Here is a 20,472-nt window from a genome sequence, read left to right on the forward strand (position 1 = left end):
CACATAGGCATTTTGGAGATTAAGAATGCTTCATCAGTGCATCTGATTCCTCAAAGAAGAGTCCTGTGGTTATTTCCCAAATATAAGCTGGGGTGTCAGGAGATATCATTATCCATATTCAAACTTCAGGGTAAGTATGGCCCTTTTTGAATAACTTGGGGAAAGGGTCTTTGACATATGTTTACATATATACAAGTTAAATGTTTCAGAATAGCTTGAGAGTGAGATTCAACTTTTAAAAACCCAACTCATGGCAACCCTAATATGAGGGCAGGCAATGCCAGTGAAGGGCCTTGGGTTTTTTCTGGGAAGCCACACATGTTAAAGGCTATGTAACAAAGCCATCTGTTCCAAGCCTTCCCCTTTGAAGGCCCAAAATGTTTTACTAGAAGAAAAGCTGGGGCAGTTTGATTTGATTTTCAGTCATCATAGGTCATAGCCAAAGAGCTGGAGTCAGCTTTAAACAAAGCTGCCCTTAAATCCCAAACAAGGCGGCCAAGCCAACTCTCTGGAATCTGTTGCATGGAGAGTGTAATCAAATCAAATTCATCTGTGCTTAGGGCTTATCTCCTCCCACTACCCTTGGCTATTTTGAGCTGCTCAGGAAAGAGTGCTGCCCTTTTCATCTCTTTGTATGTGTGCGTGGGATTTTTGCCGCTCTTTTGACTCACTTCTTCCAAACTCCGTGGTGTGAAGGATTGCGTTTCTCCTGAGACAGGACAACTAATAACATAAGGTTCTTCTAGAACAGAGGATGTGTTAAGTGTTCGTTGTTCTTATTCAGCCAACCTCTGGATACCTCCAGATCAAATTTTTTTTTTGGGGGGGGGGGGGGGGAGGGGGAGGTTCTGATCCCTACTCTACTGGAAATGTGCACAAGATTTCTAACATTTTGGTTTAGAGCTGTAGAGCAAAAGCAGTCATACAAAATGTGATTGTTTGGACAGATGCTAATGCAGTGTCATCACCAAAGCTGCTACACATATCTTAACTGAAACTACAGCTTGAAATTAACAATAATTTTAATTCATACTTTTAAAAAATTAATTCTCAAGAAAAAGGGCATATGACAGTGCAACCAGTATGGTGGCGGAGTTGCCTGATATCAGAAGCTGGCCCCAATCTCCATTATTTAGGGGTCATCACCAGGCAGGAGATGAGGATGTGAATGCTCCAGTTTTGGTGAACAGGATGCAGGGAAAGAGGAAAGGCATGTGTACAAATCTGTAGCTCAAATAGCATGTGCCTACAATATGTGAGTTTCCATTTATGTATTGCTGAATCTTGAAAAGACTCTTGGTGTCTATGGATTTACTTAGCTTCCTTCATCCCTCTAAGTCATTGTGATGCCAGGTTCTGCTCTGCTCTGCATCCAAGTTCTGGCTAGAGACAAACAGGCTAGAGTATGAGCCTTATCCCATTTCCCTGAGAAGGAACATCATTTCACCCTTTTAGCTAGAGACTTCATCCCACTGAACATGTCAAGTGTTTGGAAGAATAGGTTTACCATACAGCTCAGGCATACTCCATTTTGAAAACAGATGATTTTCCTGCTTCCGTCACATACTATCAAACTATCCATTTTATTCAGAAGTTCTTCGTTTATTTGCCATCAGATTGTAGAGAGTTATTCCCACCCACTGTCCCTCCCTCATTTTCTTTGTGAAGAGAAACACCTCCTCTCCTGGACTATGATTTGTTAATGTGGGATTTGTGTATAGATAGTGTTTAAATGAAATTTGTGTCTTGCCAGTATTGCATACTGATTGCATCATCCAGAGTGTACTATAGTCTGGAAAGAGTTAATTGCTGGGAAGCTGTGATGTCCTTGATGTGCTGGAACTGAGGAATGTCCAGACACAAGTGTGTGTGCAGTGCTGATTGCATCAGATCTGATCTGTTCTGTTCTGAGTTGAGTCGAGTGCTGTCTGCTGAGAAGTCAAGTCCTGTGCCCATTGTCTTCAAGTCTGTTTGTCTTTATTACTGCTTTCAGTAAAACTTTTATATAGTTTTACCATCGGCTCTGGTGACTCTTCATTCAGCGTTCCACTGACTCCATCCAACTGCTGCTGCGCTGCAGAGTAAATTACTCTGACATGATTTTTGTTCCTGGGTCATAAATGTCATTTCCTAATAGGTTCTATCATAAACACATGTAAAAAGTTTATTAAACTTGCAGGAAGGACATCCTGCTATAGCACATTTTACTCTAGTTTCTCAATTATTGAATATCTTGTAGAGTCTCTACAAATTTAACATAGTTTGTGGGCTCAAAAAATGAAGTTTCTGGAGCACAACAACTACTTTCAAAATAAGGACTACACAATTAAACAGGAAAAAACACTTGCAAACTAAGAACATATTATTATTATTATTATTATTATTATTATTATTATTATTATTATTATTATTATTATTAGTATTCAGAGACAGGATGGCCATCTGTCTGGGGTGTTTTGATTGTGCTTTTGCTACATGGCAGAAAGGAGGGGGTTGGACTAGTTGGCCCTTGGAGTCAACCAGAGGAGGAGGAGGAAGGAAGGAGGTGCCCAGAGCCTCTCCCTTTTGCTGCCATTCCAGCTATCCTCTTTTCCCTCTCCCCCCTTTCCTGTATTGGAAGAAGGAAGGAAGAAGGGAAAGAAGGAGAGGAGGTAAAACATGGCACATACAACACAGAGAAGGAAGGAAAGAAAGCCCCCAGAAAGTGCATGTAACAGAAAGGAATACAACATATTGCCGATCTTCCCTCCTTTTTTAGTTAAAGTAGTGGTGGAGCTTTTTTTCTTAAAGGGGCATTTCAGCTCCTCCCACAAATTGCATAGCTGTATCATTTTAAAGCTGAGAACAACAAATACCATCACATGACAGAATTTGCTATTTTGCCCATCTCTATATGGATAATTTGCAAAAAAAGTCACTTGCCAACCAGCTTAGAAAGCATCTGAAAAGATAACCCTTTGCAACCCTTTTTAAACACCAAGATATCTCTACCCTACGCTTGAAGTCTATGTCATGTGATCAACACAGTCGGTTGCCATTTCTTAAGTGGATGGCTCAGTAGTATTTATTTAATATGATGAAGTGGCTGGTTTTAATTTTCAACCATGAAAATATGGTCTATCTGTGTGATGCATGCATTTGAATTACATGTTTTGTGCAGTGGTTAGAACTTTACTTTCAATGGCATTATCAGTGTCTGTCCCTAGGTCTCAGGTTTGGGTTCAAAAACTTCAGGGCCTGGGTCAGTCCTGAACTAGCAATCCTATGGTTAAATGCTATCAATTGACTTAACTACTGGTTCATACTGTGCCAGCTGCTGCCACTGTGATCTCTTGTTGAGGACGTAGAGGGGGATTAAAGAATGAGGTGTATGCAAGGAGAGTGTGTGTTTTGTACTAGAGACTGAAAACATTCATATTTTAACAAAACAATTAAAATTAATTGTTTTGTTACTTTTAAGTAGCCATAACAAATATTATATGGGTCTTGGGTCTGTAATGCAATTTAATAATTTATAAGTTTCCAAGCTATGTGTGAAATAGTTCTAGCAGATCCATTCTGCATACAATACAAACTGAATCATTTGTTTTCTGTATCACATTCCAAAGATAATCTTGATCCTCATTTAACACACTGCCACTGTGGAAACTGTGGGCCTCTATCCATGTGTAGAGTTAATGTGATCTCAGTATCGATTGAATGATTCCAAGCATCATTATGTACTCAAGTGATTGTGAGATTACACCAGTTATACGTCTAGCCACTAGTCACTTGACCCATATACGCTGCTGCACAATTTGGACTTTGACAGTTTTCTAACATTAACTATAATGAGACAGACAGAGAGAGAAGAGAATGGAATTGAGTGTCTACCTTCCATGTGTCAACCATGCATCAAAGACTATAAAATCTAGACATCTGAAAGTTGTCATGAATACTAAGAGAACCCTGAGAATATGTATGTCAGATTATTTTGTTTCTGAAACATAATAATTTTAATAAAGTTATGTCTGTCCAAAACCTGCAGTCAGAGCCAGTATGGTTTTGAGGTTTGGTCCAACAGGAATCTTGTGCTATAAGGTCTGGAGCTATTGTTGCTGATTTGGTCTGACTGGTGTTGATGTCTGACTAATGGATGTTGAGCATGTTGGCAAATCAACTTCTAGATCTTTCACTTAATATTATGATCAATGGAGAATGTCAGAGATGGGAATCTCTGTAAATGTTGAGTTTCTGTCTCAACCTCGTACTGAAAGGGGTATCAACATAGCTGGATAACTATACTATTTCCCCCCAAGAAACATTGATTCATAACATCCATGGGGGCAAAATCCAAAGACAAATAAACTTGTTTTCCTTAAAAAGTAATTAATCTAGGAAATGATATTATCTAATATGCCTCCTGGTAGTTTTTGACTTTGTAGGATCAAGTAAATCTGACTATACTGGTTTGACAGTGAGCATTTCAAACATCAAAGAGCGTCTGTTGATGATTTAAATAGGAAGAAAAACTGCACACACCAAGACATCTTTATTCTGCTCTATTAACTGCTTTTCTAATCCAGCATAGTTTGAATCTTTCTCTTTCAAACATTTGTACAGATCTTTCATAATAAGACTCAGAAAATCAGAGACAGAAACGTTAAACTGGAATATGCAATGACCACTCATGCAAGTTTTGTTTTCCTAAACCCATATAAGCGCTATTGTATACAGTACTGTTTTGAGTTTGACCTGCTTGTTCAAGGTTTGAATGATCTCTGAAGGTGTCCCAGTGTGGGTTTGGGTGAGACAACAACAAAAGTACTAGTTTGCTGATTGAGAAGAGATTTTCTCCTTTAGCAAAGGAGAAGGCAAAGTATCCATTGCATTTTGTTGGCCTTGTGTGGCCCAGTGGCCATTTTCAGACTGGAAATGGAGCGGGGCCTTTTCACTTCTGCCCTTTAAAACAGCAGTAAAAACAGTGGCACTCAGCCATCTCCCTCATGGCAGAATGCTCATTTTTGGATGGAGACCAGAGAAACAAAACTCTTGCAAGCCAGATAGTAGGACAGCTGGGAGGTTTTGGTTATTTAGGATAATCAGAACAGAGGATATTTTGTTTCATGTTTGTAAAATTTTATTGCAGCCTAAAACAGCTCTTTTGGGGCGGAGGAAACCACCAGTGGCAACCAAAAGTTCTCCCTCTGTCATTTTGGGAAGGGATGGTGCCTCTTTAATGAAAACCTATAGTTATATACTGCCTTCCAAAACATCATTAACTTATTATAGATAGCTATAATCTCAATCTGATATCTGCAGGAGACCTGTGGACAGCCAAGGCCAGTAATTGAATGTAGGGAAGAGGAGGCCTCCAAGGTCAATGTTTCTACTCCAGTTGGAAAACTGTGCAGGAACTCTGCTAGCGGGAACCACCTCTGAGTCCACAAAATCTTTGCGGGTGGCTGATGGGTCATTTGATTAATGTGGCACTCAAATGTTGTTGTTGTTGTATTTCAGTATCTATTGGGTGATTTTTAAAAACCCTCCTCCAGCTCAGTTCGGATATAATGGCCAGTGATGATTTGTTAGTTCATGAAAATGACCAGTGGTAGACAGAAGATTATGACAGACTAAACAAAGACTGCATTTAGAGTTGTACTTTCAAGACAGAATTGTGAAAAGTAGAAGTGGAAACATATACGGTATGTCCTCATATGTGAGAATAATACATCCCCAGACTTACCACCTCATCACATGAGGTGAATTTGGCATCCTAGCATACTACCAGGATGTTTCCTCCTCAGAGCCCCCTGCCACCCATCACACAACATACATCAACTTCCAGCATGGCTATGTGGAAGAAGCATCATGACATGGCAGGACACTTCCCTTGGAACACAGAAGACTTCCAGTGTTCCATAGACAACCATGAGGCCAGCGCAGGCTGAAGCTGCATGGCAATGCTCCCCCATGTGGGATGGGAAAGTGCCAGCCATGGGTGAGGTGGGGTGTCGGCCACTGGAATTACCCCGCTGCCCCGTTGATTTGCCACAGAGGGTGGCAAATCGCTCCATGGGACCTCATCCATATGATGAGATCCTTAGTGTGGATACATGATACTACAGATAATAGTGAACCCTAATGAAATGAAAGACTTCTGAGCCCAGAATATAATACAGTTGTCCTGGAGGGTCAAATGCCTAGAGAGGAGATATCTTGTCATATGTAGGCAAATGAAACTGTGAGTACCAGTCCTATGGATTTGGATGTCTTACTGTAGTCTCTGATGTTTATGTGCACAGCAAGGCCAGCCACAGCAAGGCTGTGTGCACCTCATGGCTGCTTTACACTCCCACGCTAAGCCAATGCTTGCTAATGTGATAGAAGCCATCTCCAGAAAGGCTGCCTCTATTGTGAGGCAGAGTGAGCAGTGACTTTGAAAGGTGGCTACCAGGAAGTAGAAGCAGAATGGAGGACACTTGGTTTATCATGTAACCACTAGTTAGACTGCTACCTTCAAGTATTATTGAGGATGCTATTTCAATGCCAGTAGTGGAAAAAGATATAACTTCCAATCTAGTTAGCACTTCTACATGCCAATTTACTGTTGCCTCAAGCGACAATGTGTCTTGAGTTCCTCCTGATTACCAGTGTTAATATAAGTTACAATTGATGTAACTGGATTCTATACATCGGACAGAAAAGGGACCCATCCTGTATTTCACTTGACATGGCAAAAGGTCTCAGGCCAGTTGTGTTTCCTACACAGATATTACTTTCAAGTAGAAAAATTGTAGATAAGCACTCACTTGACTATTTCAGAATGAGTTTACAATTGGGCAATGTACTTGATCATGATTTGAAACAATGACACACACTTGTTACATTTCACAATCTACATATCAATTTTATCCCTGCTTCTATGTGGATGTGCATTCCACACAGTAAATACATGATATTTGAAACACTTCTCAATAATGGATTCATAGTTTGTGGTTCAGTGAACTACAAGCAGAGCTTGGAGAAATTACTTTTTCAGACTAAACATCCCAGAGTTCTCAGGCAACATGGCTACCATTGAACAATTCTGGGATGGACCCTTCAAAAAGGTAACATTTCCAAACTCTGTTCACAAGTGTGAATAAACACAAAATTCTTGGTTTGGGGGTTGGTTTTGGGGGGGGGGGGTTTGTTTTTATTTTTTGCTATTTTACGCTTCCTAATAGCTGTGTAAAGCACATGAATTGCTACTTGAAAATGTGAGATTGCTTGCTTTAGAATGAAATGGAAATAATATTTAAAAAACCAAGTCTTTGCCTTTGAAATACTTCCCCCAAAGCCTTGTTATGAAGAAATATGCAAATGATCCAATTAGTTGAGGGAGGGGGTTCCCCAGGGCTAATAGCCTGAGGCTTGGACCAATTATGAGCAGCTTTACCTAGTTCAGAAGCAGATTGCTGCTGTTTCACCCCATCTAGTCAATTCTCATTAAAGGCAGGACCCAGTGGTGAACTCTCTGCTAGATGAACCACCATTGTGCCATTTCCCCCACCATCGCGGTGGTTCCTGCCTGAAGATTAGGTTGCTATGCAGGGTTGTGGAGTGGGAGGACAGTGGAGGCAGGCTGAGCAATGTAGCATCTCCAGAAGTACTCTTCCCTTAAACTAGAAAGAAAATTCATTAGTCAGCATACATCCTGAATTGTCCACCCACATCGTGCTTGAGATGGACTGGTCAATGTCTTATTACCTTGGCATTTCTCAGGCTAATGGAGAATTCTCTCTTGATCCTGCTGCTTCTGAAGAGTCCAACAGACAAAAAACTCTCCTCTTTGACTGTCTGCTTTTATTCAACTACAAGGACCTGGTGTCACAGCTGGGATGAGAAGCCCCCTCAGAAATAAGTAGGCTGTAGGTTTGAAAGGTTAATAATCCAAGAGGTCAGATTTCATTGCAGCAGGAGTTACATCTATGTCAGAGACCTTGCCTCCAATCACTCCTTCCCCTGTATTAATGGAAGATTATTCTGAAAAGAGATTCATTCAAATTAATTAGGAACATAAGAAATTGTCTTTTATTGGCTTCAGCTATTTGTCCACCTAACCTCCAGTATTGTCTACTCTGACAGTGCATTTTCTATTACCTGCTAGAGATTCTAGGGCTTGAACCTAGGACTCCAGCATACAAAGCTCATATTCTGCCATTGTTTTATGGTACCAAAACCAATTCCTGCTTCTGAATGCAAATATCAGATTTTTCTCCTTTGAAATATACAGCTGTCTGTAAGAACAGATGTCTCAAGAAGAGAAGACTTCCATCATAATTCCAGCAAGTGTTGACGTGTGGTAAAGTGATGGCAGGCAGTATTCTACTGGAAGATATGAAGAGGAGCATTTTGCCCTGAGTTCCCAGTGGGATGAAGTGTACCTAATGACCTAATGTCCTTCAAAGAAACAAGAGCAAAGAGCAAACCTCAAAAGCCCTCTGCCCAGAAAGATGACCTCAGTAGTGATTCTTTTATTTTGACTTCTGAGCCTAGATGTCATAGAATCAGATGAAAGTATGATTCATCATGCTGTCTCTCTAAGTCTGGTTCCAGCAATACTGAAGCCAGGGCCCCGTCAGGTCACCCAATCTGAAAGTCACACCACTGCAGAGACCAGCAGAACAAAATACCTTCTGTACCAAAATGACTTCATGGGTCATCCGTGCTGGCACACTATGAATGCTACCCTTTGTCTTTTGCTTGCTACAAACCAGTGGTTACTGGCAAACACAACCTTAAGGTCAAGGATTGAATAAAGATCTCCAGGGAGCGAAGACAACCCAGGCGGTCCATCTGCTCATCTGGTCTGGGTCAGCTTGGGTCCAATGGCCTGCAATCTAAGTGAATCCATTCCAAACTGCAGAAAGTTCAAGACCACACACAATAGGCCCATAAAATTGGTGGGCAGGAAAAAAATCTGGTTCTAGTCCTCTGCTTCTCAAAGTCAGCTTTTAAGGTGGTTCTTAGTAGCCGTTGTGGAGAGTGGCATTGTGAGCTGCTCATATTCGGCTTCTGTGTGTGTGAAAAAAATGGATTGCCTGGTGCGATCAGAAAGAGGTAGAAAACAATAACAACCACAAAGCAATATTTTCATTTAATAATCTCTTTTTTTTTCTAGCAGGAGGAATGAGCTGATTATTTTCTACTCTGTTCACCCTAAGGAATTCCCCATTATGTGACTGGATAACAAAAGCCGTGCCCAAACTAACTAGTTCCTTGAGAGAGTTCAGGAGGTGTCCTGTGGGCCAATGTTTTTAGATGGGGTAAAATAGATCAGACATTCCAGTCTACACTATTACGCTTAACAGGTGGATCCTGTTGGTCTTTATTTCGTGCATCCAGCAGTAGTCTTTGGAAGGAGAGGAGGAGAAATAAAATGAAGAAAATAGTATTGCTGATATTCTCTGATGGGATATCGAAAGATTATTTCGCTTTCAGTAGTCGTATCACTTGTAACTTGATGATCAGTGATCCAGAGCTGTTTCAGGCAATCTATGGTAATTATTTCAAGTCTAAATTCAGATGAGAAAATGGGAAATTATGTACAAAATGACTACCCAGAGGAGGAAGATAAATAATTGCCACCCATTATTTCCGCATCAGGAGACCTGGTCAAAATTACTGTGCAGAGCAAAGAAAGGCAACATTTCTTCCTCCTCCCACTCTTGTCCAGGGACAAAGAAAAATAGAGATCCCATAATTAAACCTCCTCCCCAGCTACAAGTGGGATGTACAAGAAAGGGGATTAACAGAAAAATAACATGAGTTGTTTTCTCATTATTATCATTTTTTGGCTAAAGTAAAAAGAAGAGAAGCACTCTAAATCAAATATTGAAATCTGAAAAGGGTTCTTTAGATCAACAAGGACTTCCCTGTTCTGAATGCAGAAAACAAGAATCTTTACAGAGTTTCCAGAGCAAAAACATCCAATATAAGGGACGCTGTGAAGTTGTAGAATCAGTATTCTGAAACAGGCAACAGTAGATGTGATCTCTTAGCAGCTAGATCTCCTAAGGATGGGACTTGTATCTCCTACAAGAGGAGATGCTTTATGGTTTGAAGTACATCTGTTCAAATGTTTGCATCAACAGTTAAAGAAGTGATATATGTCTGCCATGTTTTCGACTGTATGCAGATATGCAGATGCCAGGGAGCCAGATACAAAGTAAACTACAACATATGGCCTCAGATTATGGAAGGTCTTTCAATGTTTTCAAACTGTGTATATTAAAAAATTCAAATTTTATATAAAGCTGATTCTTTAAAGACTCAACATATCTTAATCCTAATGCACATTTAGGAACCAGCATTTGGAAGCACCACAGCTATTCCAGTTTGAGATTCCACTTTTCCAGCTGCTTTTAAAAGCTTCTCTCTCCTCCTTGCACTTTCCCTGTTTGTCTTCAGTTGTTGTAAAGTGAGTTCAATGTGAAAAAATAGTTTGCACTCAGTTAGCTGGAAGAAGAGAGGAAGTGCTGCCCTCTCCCATAGACTCAAGCAAAAACAAATTGCTGCAGCTTCTCCTAGTTTGTATGCTCATCCTCTTTAATTAACGTAACCATCTTGACCACACTCTGATGTTGTTAGGCTGCACATGCCTTAGCTTTCAGCTTTGAAATATTGGAGGGTATGCATTATTAGAACCCCATTTGTTGCAGAATGAAGACTGAAAGGTCTAAGAGCAGTGGTGGGGGAAACATGACCTTCCAGGTGTTGTTGGTTTGCCAATCCCATAATCCTTATTCAGTATAGCCAATGGTAAATTCTGTCCAGCATAATTGGAGCAAAAGTTTTCCTTCCCCCTTCTGAAAGGTAGCAAGTCCAAAATGGGCAGAACACCTAATTTCAAGACCTTGATATACAATCCACTCCTATTCTTTCATCTGACAGGTGTAGTATCCCTTTTCTAGACAAACCAGAGTGCAGTGCTGATATTATTTGGTAACCTTATGAAGATCAAAAGCTGCCAGCAAATTAAAACAAAAGAAGCCACATATTCCTCAGTCACTTAGTTTGACCACTGTAAACAGATCAAATCCCAATAGAATAATGAGGTGTTGGCAAGGATTTAACAATAAATTGTAATGCAGGAAACATAGCACACACAGGTGAAAGTTGGTTATAGGAACGGTTTGGTCCTTCTTTCTTTTTTTGATACAACTCAGTTTTATCTTCTAAAAATAACTTTTAAAAAGACTCCTTTTTTAAAAAATCATTTTAATAATAGTTTTTGGCTTTCCAGGGCTGAAACTTTATATGTTCTCCTTGCCCTTTCTACTTCCTTTCTCTATTCCTGTATGTTGTTTTCCAGAGATGGAAGAGAGGAAAGGTCTCTAACTATGATTCCCACCATTCATTTCTTTGGCTGCCATGGATTAGAAAGCAGACTGCCTATTTCCTTCAGGTGGTTTGGTTGTAGTTTAACAAGCTGGAATGCCTGGCTGAAAAGTACAGGGAAGTACTGAGGTCAGAGGAAAGCTGAGGATGGCAACTCACTTTGACCTTAGTGTAAATTGTGTCTCTTTAGTGTGGGACTAATTTGCTTGTGTCCCTTAAGGACTGCCAAAGTAAAATGTAGGCAATAGGATCTGTGTTCCATGTTGAAATTTGTTCATCAAAAGTGGGGAGAAGATCCAGCAGGTTGCTTATTTTCAAATGCTTGTGCAGGTCCACCTTCCACCCGCTTCTTCAGCTCAGTGCTTGGCAGTGTACATAGCTTGCAAAACAAGAAAGAAGGTGGGGCGGAGGAGGAAAAGTACACTGCATTTCCCAAAAGGAAACCTCTAGCCCAGCAGCTGGAGACACTATCTCATAGTCAAAGGTGACCACAAGAGTGACCACAAACCTCATTGCAATGCCTTTGGGAAAATAGCAACCCTTGGCAGGCTTTATGCGCTTGATGGCCCGTGAGAAAACTGGTAGTAGAGACATGTTGGTAATACTGCCCTGGCCAAGTATGGCACAGATTAAATGATACGGTTTTTGATTTGAGTTGATTTCCCAGAACTACGCACAAAATGTCTGAGAGTAGATATTGAAAAACAAAACAAGAAGCTTAGTGTATGCAATCACTTGGCAGAAGGACCAGAACACTAGTACAACCTCCAGCCCATTAAAAAATCTCTCTGAATGTGGGGTAAAACAGTGTCTTTTTACACTTTTTTGCATGTCTCCCTTTTCATGTCTATCTGAAATTATTGTAGCACTGTAGTGGAAATGCCACTTTGGCCATGAACATCATAAAATTGATCTCTGCATGTCTACTTAGAAATAAACTAGAGTAACCCCTGGTGATGGCGCAGTGTGTTAAAGCGTTGAGCTGCTGAACTTGCATACTGAAAGGTCCCAGGTTCAAATCCCAGGAGTGGAATGAGCGCCCGCTGTTAGCCCCAGCTCCTGCCAACCTAGCAGTTCGAAAACATGCAAATGTGAGTAGATCAATAGGTACTGCTCCGGCAGGAATGTAACGGTGCTCCATGCAGTCATGCCGGCCACATGACCTTGGAGGTGTTTATGGACAACGTCGGCTCTTCGGCTTAGAAATGGAGATGAGCACCAACCCCCAGAGTCGGTCATGACTGGACTTAACGTCAGGGGAAAACCTTTACCTTAACCACAACTAAGTCCTATGCATGTCTACTCAGAATTGAAATATATCTCCAAGGTCTGTTAATCTTACTTAGAAGCAATCTACATTTGCAAAGAGCAAGTATCATCAAAGTGGAGTACAGGCAGTTCCCAAGTTACAAACATCTGATTTATAAATGAGCCATAGTTAATAATGGGGGCGAGACAACAGAAAGTGAGAGAAATCTATCCCTAGGAAAAGAAATTAACTCCTGGAAAAGTTAGCATGTTGAAAAGGGCTCTTCACCGAAGCTTTCTCACCAATCCTTTCTCAACATCGAATAATCACAGGGACAGAAAGTGTGATGAAATCTTTTGAACAGGGACACAGACAGCAAAACAAACTTCACGCACGCATATATATGAATGTGTGTGTGTGTGTGTGTGTGTGTGCATGCATGCATGCTGTGGAGTTTGTTTTGCTGTCTGTGCTGTCTGTTCAGTAGATAGATAGATAGATAGATAGATAGATAGATAGATAGATAGATAGATAGACAGACAGACAGACAGACAGACAGACAGACAGACAGACAGACAGATCAGAAGTTACACTGAAAAAATGTTCTTGTTTCGGCCTTCAAACAAATTTAACTTATGAACAAGCCTACAGAACCTATCTTGTTTGTAACTTGGGGACTGCATGTATTTGGGATGAAGAAATTGTTATAAGAAAAGGAAATACAATTTTGTCATTTATCTTTCTGTGGCTCATCCTATTTCATTTCTTATTATATTTGTAGATCACTTTAGTTTGTACACATTTTGGTAAAAATGCTGCAAGAGCCTTATTCAGGTCCGTACACAGTACCACCAAATGGGGTCCATTGGGCTTCTTTTTTTTCTCCTCTTCAAGCCTCAGGAATCTTACAACAGTGCCTCAACAATTCCTCTTCCATTTTCCTCCTCTTCAAAAAGAACTTAAATCTTAACAGAGGTGCCTGAGCTCTTTCCGATATTCTGACACTTTAATGCCTCAGGACTGTTAGCAGCAGTGCCTCCGAGAGCTGTCTCTGAGTTTCTAGCCTTTTAAAACTATTAAGGCTCTTTATTTTGCTCTGAGGAAGTCCCCTCCCCACCAGGACACATTTGGAATGTCAATTTTGTTTCTTAAAACTGGGCACTGCAAATGGGACAACAACAAAAACGCTGTCAAATTTTGAGGTGCCTGCCATAGTTTCCTGAAGTTATGATTGCCCTCCTTTTTCTTTTTCTTTTTTTAGTTCTAGTGAACCTCACCCCATCCCCATCCCAAATTGGAAGTTTTACTTGAAACAGAGCAGTGTGACTTGGTTGTCAACCAAGAAACCACGCTCTGTCAGTTTTTAAGATGTCATATGATGTTCCAGTGAACTATTAAAGAAACAGGCTGGGTTGGATGAAAACTTTATTCCTGTTGAAGGAGAAAACTGATGGAGTTCCACTGAAATCAATAGGGCTTATGTTTTGAGTAGATGCTATGTTTGAACTTGTAGCTGTGATGGTCCTACTATTTGGGCAGGCAGGCACTGCCACTTAACTGCAAAAATCCTTATCAGCTAGCTAACAGAAGGGTAGAAGTATTCTTGCTTTTGCAACCCTAAGGTGAACCTATAATGGGGATTTCTTGGCAAGATTCATTCAGAGAAAATCTGCAGTTGCCTTCCATTGAGGTTTAGAAAATGTGACTTGCTCATTTTCTGTGACCGAGTGGAGATTTGAACCCTGGTCTTCTAGCATTCCAACCCAGCACTCAAACCACATCACAGCTCTTGCAAACTACAAGTGGTTGTTATTGTGTCTAGTAACCTTCTGATTTTGCTTCTGGTGTTGACCAGCCTCATAAATGTCATAAAGAAAATAAACTAAAAGTGGTTGGAAGTCCACTTCTAATTTTGGTTTTATTATACTTTGTGGGAAGGGGGGCGGGTTAAAAAGCCTTTAGAACAGTGGTTCTCAACCTGTGGATCCCCAAGTGTTTTGGCCTACAACTCCCAGAAATCCCAGCCATTTAACCAGCTGTTAAGATTTCTGGGAGTTGAAGGTCAAAACATCTGAGAACCCACAAGTTGAGAACTACAGCTTTGAAGGGTCATCTGGAAGCTCCCAGGAGTGGAAACTATTGGTTTCTACGGGGTGTAGGAGACTGAAGAGGGATTAGGGAACTACAGGAGTACACCCCAAAAATGGCCTTAGGGGCCACATGTATGTATCCCATGTACTACACATTGTCCACCCATACTTTGAACTGTAGTTTACTTAGGCTGTATGTAAATCTGGAACTTCACCCTTTAAATAATGCTATGGGAAGTAGCCTGCTCTTGCCATTCTAGTCCAACATGAGCTCTTTTTTTTTTTTGTATCTAAAAACCTATCATGATGTTTTACCTCTTTAGTTAAGGTTTCATGACTGTGTGGAGATTTCAACCTAGATTTACCAAGCTATAAGCCTTACTTTTAACTATTGAACCAAAGTGGCTCCACTTTGGATTCCACAATTGGTTGTGATAGACTTTGGTTTTAGAAGTGTATTCTATTGAACAAGTGTGGCTACAACCAAAAAATGGTGGGCAATTAATGTGAATATTTGGAATATCATTTCAAAAAGGGAGACGGTTCTGAAATTCATTTTGTAGTCTCTAGTGAGCAAAATTCAGTGGGAACTTTGGTTTTGCCCCTTTACTACAAAGCCACATCATTCTTTGAGGGCAGTTGTTCATCTGAATCTACTCATGGTGTATTCAGACTTCCAAGGAGAAATACTGAGAGGCTACAGTAGACTGGTCTCCCTACCCCCTCCATTGCTGTTTGAAGTTGCAGGAAGGATAGTATGAAATCCAGGCATACACAGCTTCCAAGCAAGAAACAGCCATTATAATTGATTCCTGAAAACCATTTCTGCATAGTAAATGTACTCAATGTGTTTCCCATTTGAAATATACAATTCACATGTCTCACTCATGGTAGTACTTCTGTCACAGCAATATCCTGTTTTCTGAGCATCCAAAGTACAACACATGGCACCAGAGGAAATGTAATACTTTCCATGTTGACATGTTCATTGCTATGGTGCTTGGCTGGAAAAAAATATTGTACTATGGTAGGGTCATGAGCACAGCTTGGGAGTTCCTTTTCTTTCTTTCTTTTTGAATTACAACTAGGATTGCCACATCTCAGGACCGAACTCTTTCCTCCAGTTCTTAGGATGGGAACTAGGGGGGGGGGGGGGGAGTGGGAGAAATCTCAAGCTAAGAGCACTGTTTTGAAAGCTAGGTAGCCCTCCTTTCCCCGCCTCATGTGCATATTCCTTGCTTTTAGATTCAGTATACTTAGCATACTTCTTGAAACCATGGTTGATGTTTAATGTATCATGGTTAATAGCATCACCAGGAGCTTCTTCTTGTGACATTGTCCTTACAAAATCATGAGGCTCCACTTCCTGTGACATCACAAGAAGTTAATCCTAAATTTCAGTTTAAGCATCCATTGATGATATAATGAGTGATAACCAGATGAGTTGCTCATGAAGGAGATTGCCTTATTAAAAGTCTTCTTATTTATAAATACAAGCAATGCTTCACTGGCATTTTATTCAAACATTGGTACATATACAGCTATCCTTCCAGCGTTTTGGGGTGCCCCAAATAACCTAAAAGAACTAAATCCTGTCTGATCTTAGAAGCTATGCAAGCTCAGCTTGGTTAGTACTTGGAAGAGAGACCTCCAATAAATACCAGGTTGTGTAAGCTGTTTTTCAGAGGAAGGAACTGGCAAAACCACCTCTCATCCTTGCCTAAGAAAACCCTATGAAATGCATTGGTCACCATAAGCCGACAGGCGACGTGAAGGCATAGACACACAGTTCTCATATTAAAAATTTAAAAGTTTTCTGGTTTCCAGTAGAGTGAGCACAGCAGAGCATTTAAATATGTGTGAGCACAGAGGACTTCAATCCATAGGCACAGGAATCTGGTTGAATAGAAAAATAGGTTTATTTTTAGGCATCAGTATCAGATGACATGCAAACAAGAATAAAAGAGGGACACTTTTTAAAAATCTAGTGGAAAAGCAAACTTTATTCCCAGACTGGTGAAAAGAAACAAAGCTTGTGTTTCTGAAATTACAAAATGCTAGATGTTGAAAACCCCATTTCCTAGAGCTTTATTTCACATTCTAAGAATTGATGGAAGAAAATCACCTGTAAAATTCTTGGATGCATTAAAAACAGGGAGCCTGGCTGGCCAAACTATGGTATTTGGGATATTGGTCACATTTCTCATACTCCCCCCCCCCCCCCCCCGGACTGTGTGCCATTGAGCTTGAAAGTCCCTAAACTTCTGTCATGTGCTCCCTTTGAGTGGAAATCCCTCTTTTGGGGCAATTGCTTGGACACATAAACTGTTCCATGGAACTGGCGGCCTTGAGGCTGCCTTTTGCGTCACACACCTCTTTTCCAAGGGGTGACATGTAGGACACAGGGAATATAATTAGGTATCCCCTTGGTTTGTGGTCGCTTACCATTTCTAATTGTCAGTTCTTATTTTTAGGCAAATTATAGGCTCTTTTCTAAGGAAAAAGAGACAATCTTATGTTGATGTAATCCTTTTTAAAATATATGACCCCAAAACTACCCATCATAAATATTTTGTTATCTTCAAAATGAGTCAATTTTCTTTTGTATGTGAGGGTCATGAAGCATTTTTAGTATCATGTGATATCTTTAATTGGAGTGGGGTGGGGGTCTTAGTTCTACCTGAAAAAAAAGTTTATAATTAACCTTTGGAAACTTATTATCAGTGACTACATGTTGAAAAGTCCAACTGGCTGGATTTCTTTCTTTCTTTCTCTCCCCCCCCCCTCTCTCTCTTTCTTTCTTTCTTTCTTTCTTTCTTTCTTTCTTTCTTTCTTTCTTTTCCTTCTTTGGCAGCAAGTCGGGAGACTAACGAAAATCAGTAATAGGTTTGGCTATTTGTCTTTTGTTCCATGTGGTTCTCCATTCTATATTGACCCAGGTATAGGGTTAGGGTTAGGGTTAGGGTGAGAGTTGGAGTGGATTTCCAAATGTAATATCTCCTTTCTTCTTTACTTACAAATGTGTGTTTATATGCTTATCCTAATTCTGAAACCTAGGCATTGAAATCAATAGGATACTAAATGTGCCATAGCAGTAGGCACCTCTTATTTTGTTTCTAAAAAGGGTTAATGAATTGTCGCTAATAAGCCTGTGGTATGATCTATACCTGGAGTATAATCTGTTCCTAATCTCCCTAAAAGAAGAAATTGAGGCCGGATCTGAGAGCTTTCTTTCTTTCTAAGCCTCTAGGCATTTCCATATGCTGGTTTCTGTGTAGGGTCCAAAATTCTTCAAATACAGTATTTCAGAGAGAAGGAACGGGTGAATGAATTCCTGTTTTAGTACAGAAGAAAGAATACATTTGTGTGTGATTTAGTGAAATCTGTTTTCTGACGTAACAATCTGAAATCTTATTTCAAAACTAGGTTCCTTCAATACATGCAATGATTTTGTTACTGGAAATGAATTTAGTTTCTTCCCGGGCTCACTGATGACTTTGTGAGATAACTACCTCTTCTTCTTGTTGTTCTTTTTCTATTCAGACATGGCATCAGTTGAATTGGACTCATTTGATGGGCAGACGTTAGCTGCAATGCTTTGGTGCTACCTGAAGGAACTCCCTTGCCCTGTGATCCATCCAGCAATATATAGTGAATTGCTCTTCATAGTTCAAGGTAAATGTCCATTCTGTGTTTCTTACCATATTTTAGAGGAGTTCTATTGCAGACTATTCAAGAGTTCAGTTATGTAATCATTTTAAGGAAATCTTGCGAAGAAAAACCTGATCACATGACTTGCAACATCTGACTCAATCCTATTATTTTCTTTTTTAAAAAGATCTGCAGTCTGGTACTAGTGATATGATTGTGTGTGTTTGAATGAATATGTGTCTGAGGCTGAGCCCATTGTGTTTTTGCGCATTGAAATTGATGCAGCTTTCCATCCATTGCTGCAATAACATTCTGTAAATGCTCTTGGGGAAAGATGCTTCCATGGTGAATATTCCAGTTTTGGAAAATTTTAGGCTGTCTCTGAATTTAAGGCAACTTGGGTCTGAGAAGATCCAAGGATGGCAACAGACATTCCAGAGGAAGTACACATTGTTAACAGTCCCAGAGTTAGGCACAGAAGGAATATACTATGATCCCTTTCCTGGCTAAAAATGGCTTTTCTAATACTCAGGAAATCCAGTCAGGAAGAATAACACACTGGCAAGAATTCTTCACAGTTGTTGCCCAGGATTTGCATATCCTGATGTCTTTTCAGGAAATCATTCTGCACAGAAATGCCTGAGGAATCTTTGCACGATGAAAAGAGCTTTTTTGCACAAAAACACTGATTTTTTTTAAATGCCACCAAATAGCAATATTCTGCACACAAGAAGAACCTTCAACCTCACACACACAAATCTAGCACACTCCTCCCATGAGGTTGTATTTTTGTCCTTTGTACAGAAAAAACAATAATCATTTTTTTAAACCAACCCAAATGTGACCATCCAGGGAAAGCAAACGGGGGCAACAAGCCCACAGTTCTCATGCAAATGTAAAAAAAAAAGTGCATTTGTGTGCTTAATTATTTTCTGAAACATTTTAGGATGTGCAAATATCAGAGGAGACTAATGCAGAAATATTTATTTTCTCAGCAGCAAGAAGACATTTATTTGGAAATTATTTACTCTGACATGTGAAGATGAAATAGTCTAATATGAACACCTGAATGTGGAATTCCTATAGGAAATGTAAGACAGGTGGAAACTCTGGTCCAGAAGATGAAGATCTTCTGCAGAGCTTGGTAAACATGACTGAGGAGTTCTGAAAGTTGTAGTCTTTTGAAAAATGTAATTGTAGATCATCAGAAGTCCTCAGACTCCAGTCACAGTCATCAATCCGCTTATGGAAATCAGTGGTAGAGACAGGCATACAGAGTGTCTTAAGGTCCAGCTTGTATGTGGCATGAAGTCATGTGCATAGTTCATTCAACTTTTAATAAAACAGTAGCAACAATAACAAAAAAACCCTGCTAAACAAACATGAAAGGTTGCAAGTTTTAAATGTAGAGGGTCTACTTTTCCTCTAGGCTTTACTTTCCTAGTTGAAATTGCCTGCTCCCTCTATTTTTTTAACCAGAATGACAAGAAATCAGCATTTGGTTGCCTTTCCTTGGCTACCAAGCCAGAATGGCAGCATTCAGTGCTCTAGATGCTGCTGCCAACAAGTTACTTTAAAATGTGCCAAATGTTCCTGTTTTGCAAGATTTCCTTTCAGGTGCATATTAGATGACTTTTTACATGTGTTCTAAGAACAAAGGAGATGGCCTTGGCAAGCTATTATTCAGTTTGACCCCCCACTTTCCTGCATTGACTCAGTTACAATGTATTGCATCATTCATGCCCTTTAAAAAACATTAAATGGCAAAATTAAAATAGCAAGGTGGAGGTTACATATGCCTCTAGTTCTACATTGTCAATTCAAGATTAATGAAATGCCTGTGCTCCCAAGAAGAAAAGCAGGAATACCAAATGGGTTGCACAAGGTTTGTTTCTAGTTTGTATGTGTGTGTGTGTGTGTGTGTGTGTGTGTCAGGAGCAACTTAAGAAACTGCACATCGTTTCTGGAGTGAGAGAATTGGCCGTCTGCAAGGATGTTGCCCAGGGGATGCCCGGATGTTTTGATGTTTTACCATCCTTGTGGGAGCTGATAGAGGGAGCTCATCCACACTCTCCCTGGGTTGGATTCGATCGGCAAACTTCAGGTCATCAATCCAAA

At 40.1% G+C, this 20,472-nt stretch overlaps 1 protein-coding gene and 1 long non-coding RNA gene across 2 annotated transcripts in view; one reads left to right on the forward strand and one right to left on the reverse strand.

The window, feature by feature from the left end:
• pik3r3 (phosphoinositide-3-kinase regulatory subunit 3) overlaps positions 1–20,472 on the forward strand; it is a 321,047-nt gene that overhangs the window by 74,325 nt on the left and 226,250 nt on the right. Inside the window, exon 5 of the mRNA XM_003220270.4 lies at positions 18,247–18,378. Coding sequence (XP_003220318.2) covers positions 18,247–18,378 — 132 coding nt within the window. The remainder of the gene's footprint in view (positions 1–18,246; positions 18,379–20,472) is intronic.
• Positions 4,526–8,291, reverse strand: LOC134298382 (uncharacterized). Its single transcript, XR_010005429.1, has 2 exons — positions 7,732–8,291; positions 4,526–7,640 (listed from the first exon to the last, which is right to left on the reverse strand). It is a non-coding gene; the product is annotated as an uncharacterized LOC134298382 (long non-coding RNA).

This window comes from Anolis carolinensis, chromosome 4 (assembly GCF_035594765.1).
Source record: "Anolis carolinensis isolate JA03-04 chromosome 4, rAnoCar3.1.pri, whole genome shotgun sequence".
NCBI classification, from domain to species: domain Eukaryota; kingdom Metazoa; phylum Chordata; class Lepidosauria; order Squamata; family Dactyloidae; genus Anolis; species Anolis carolinensis.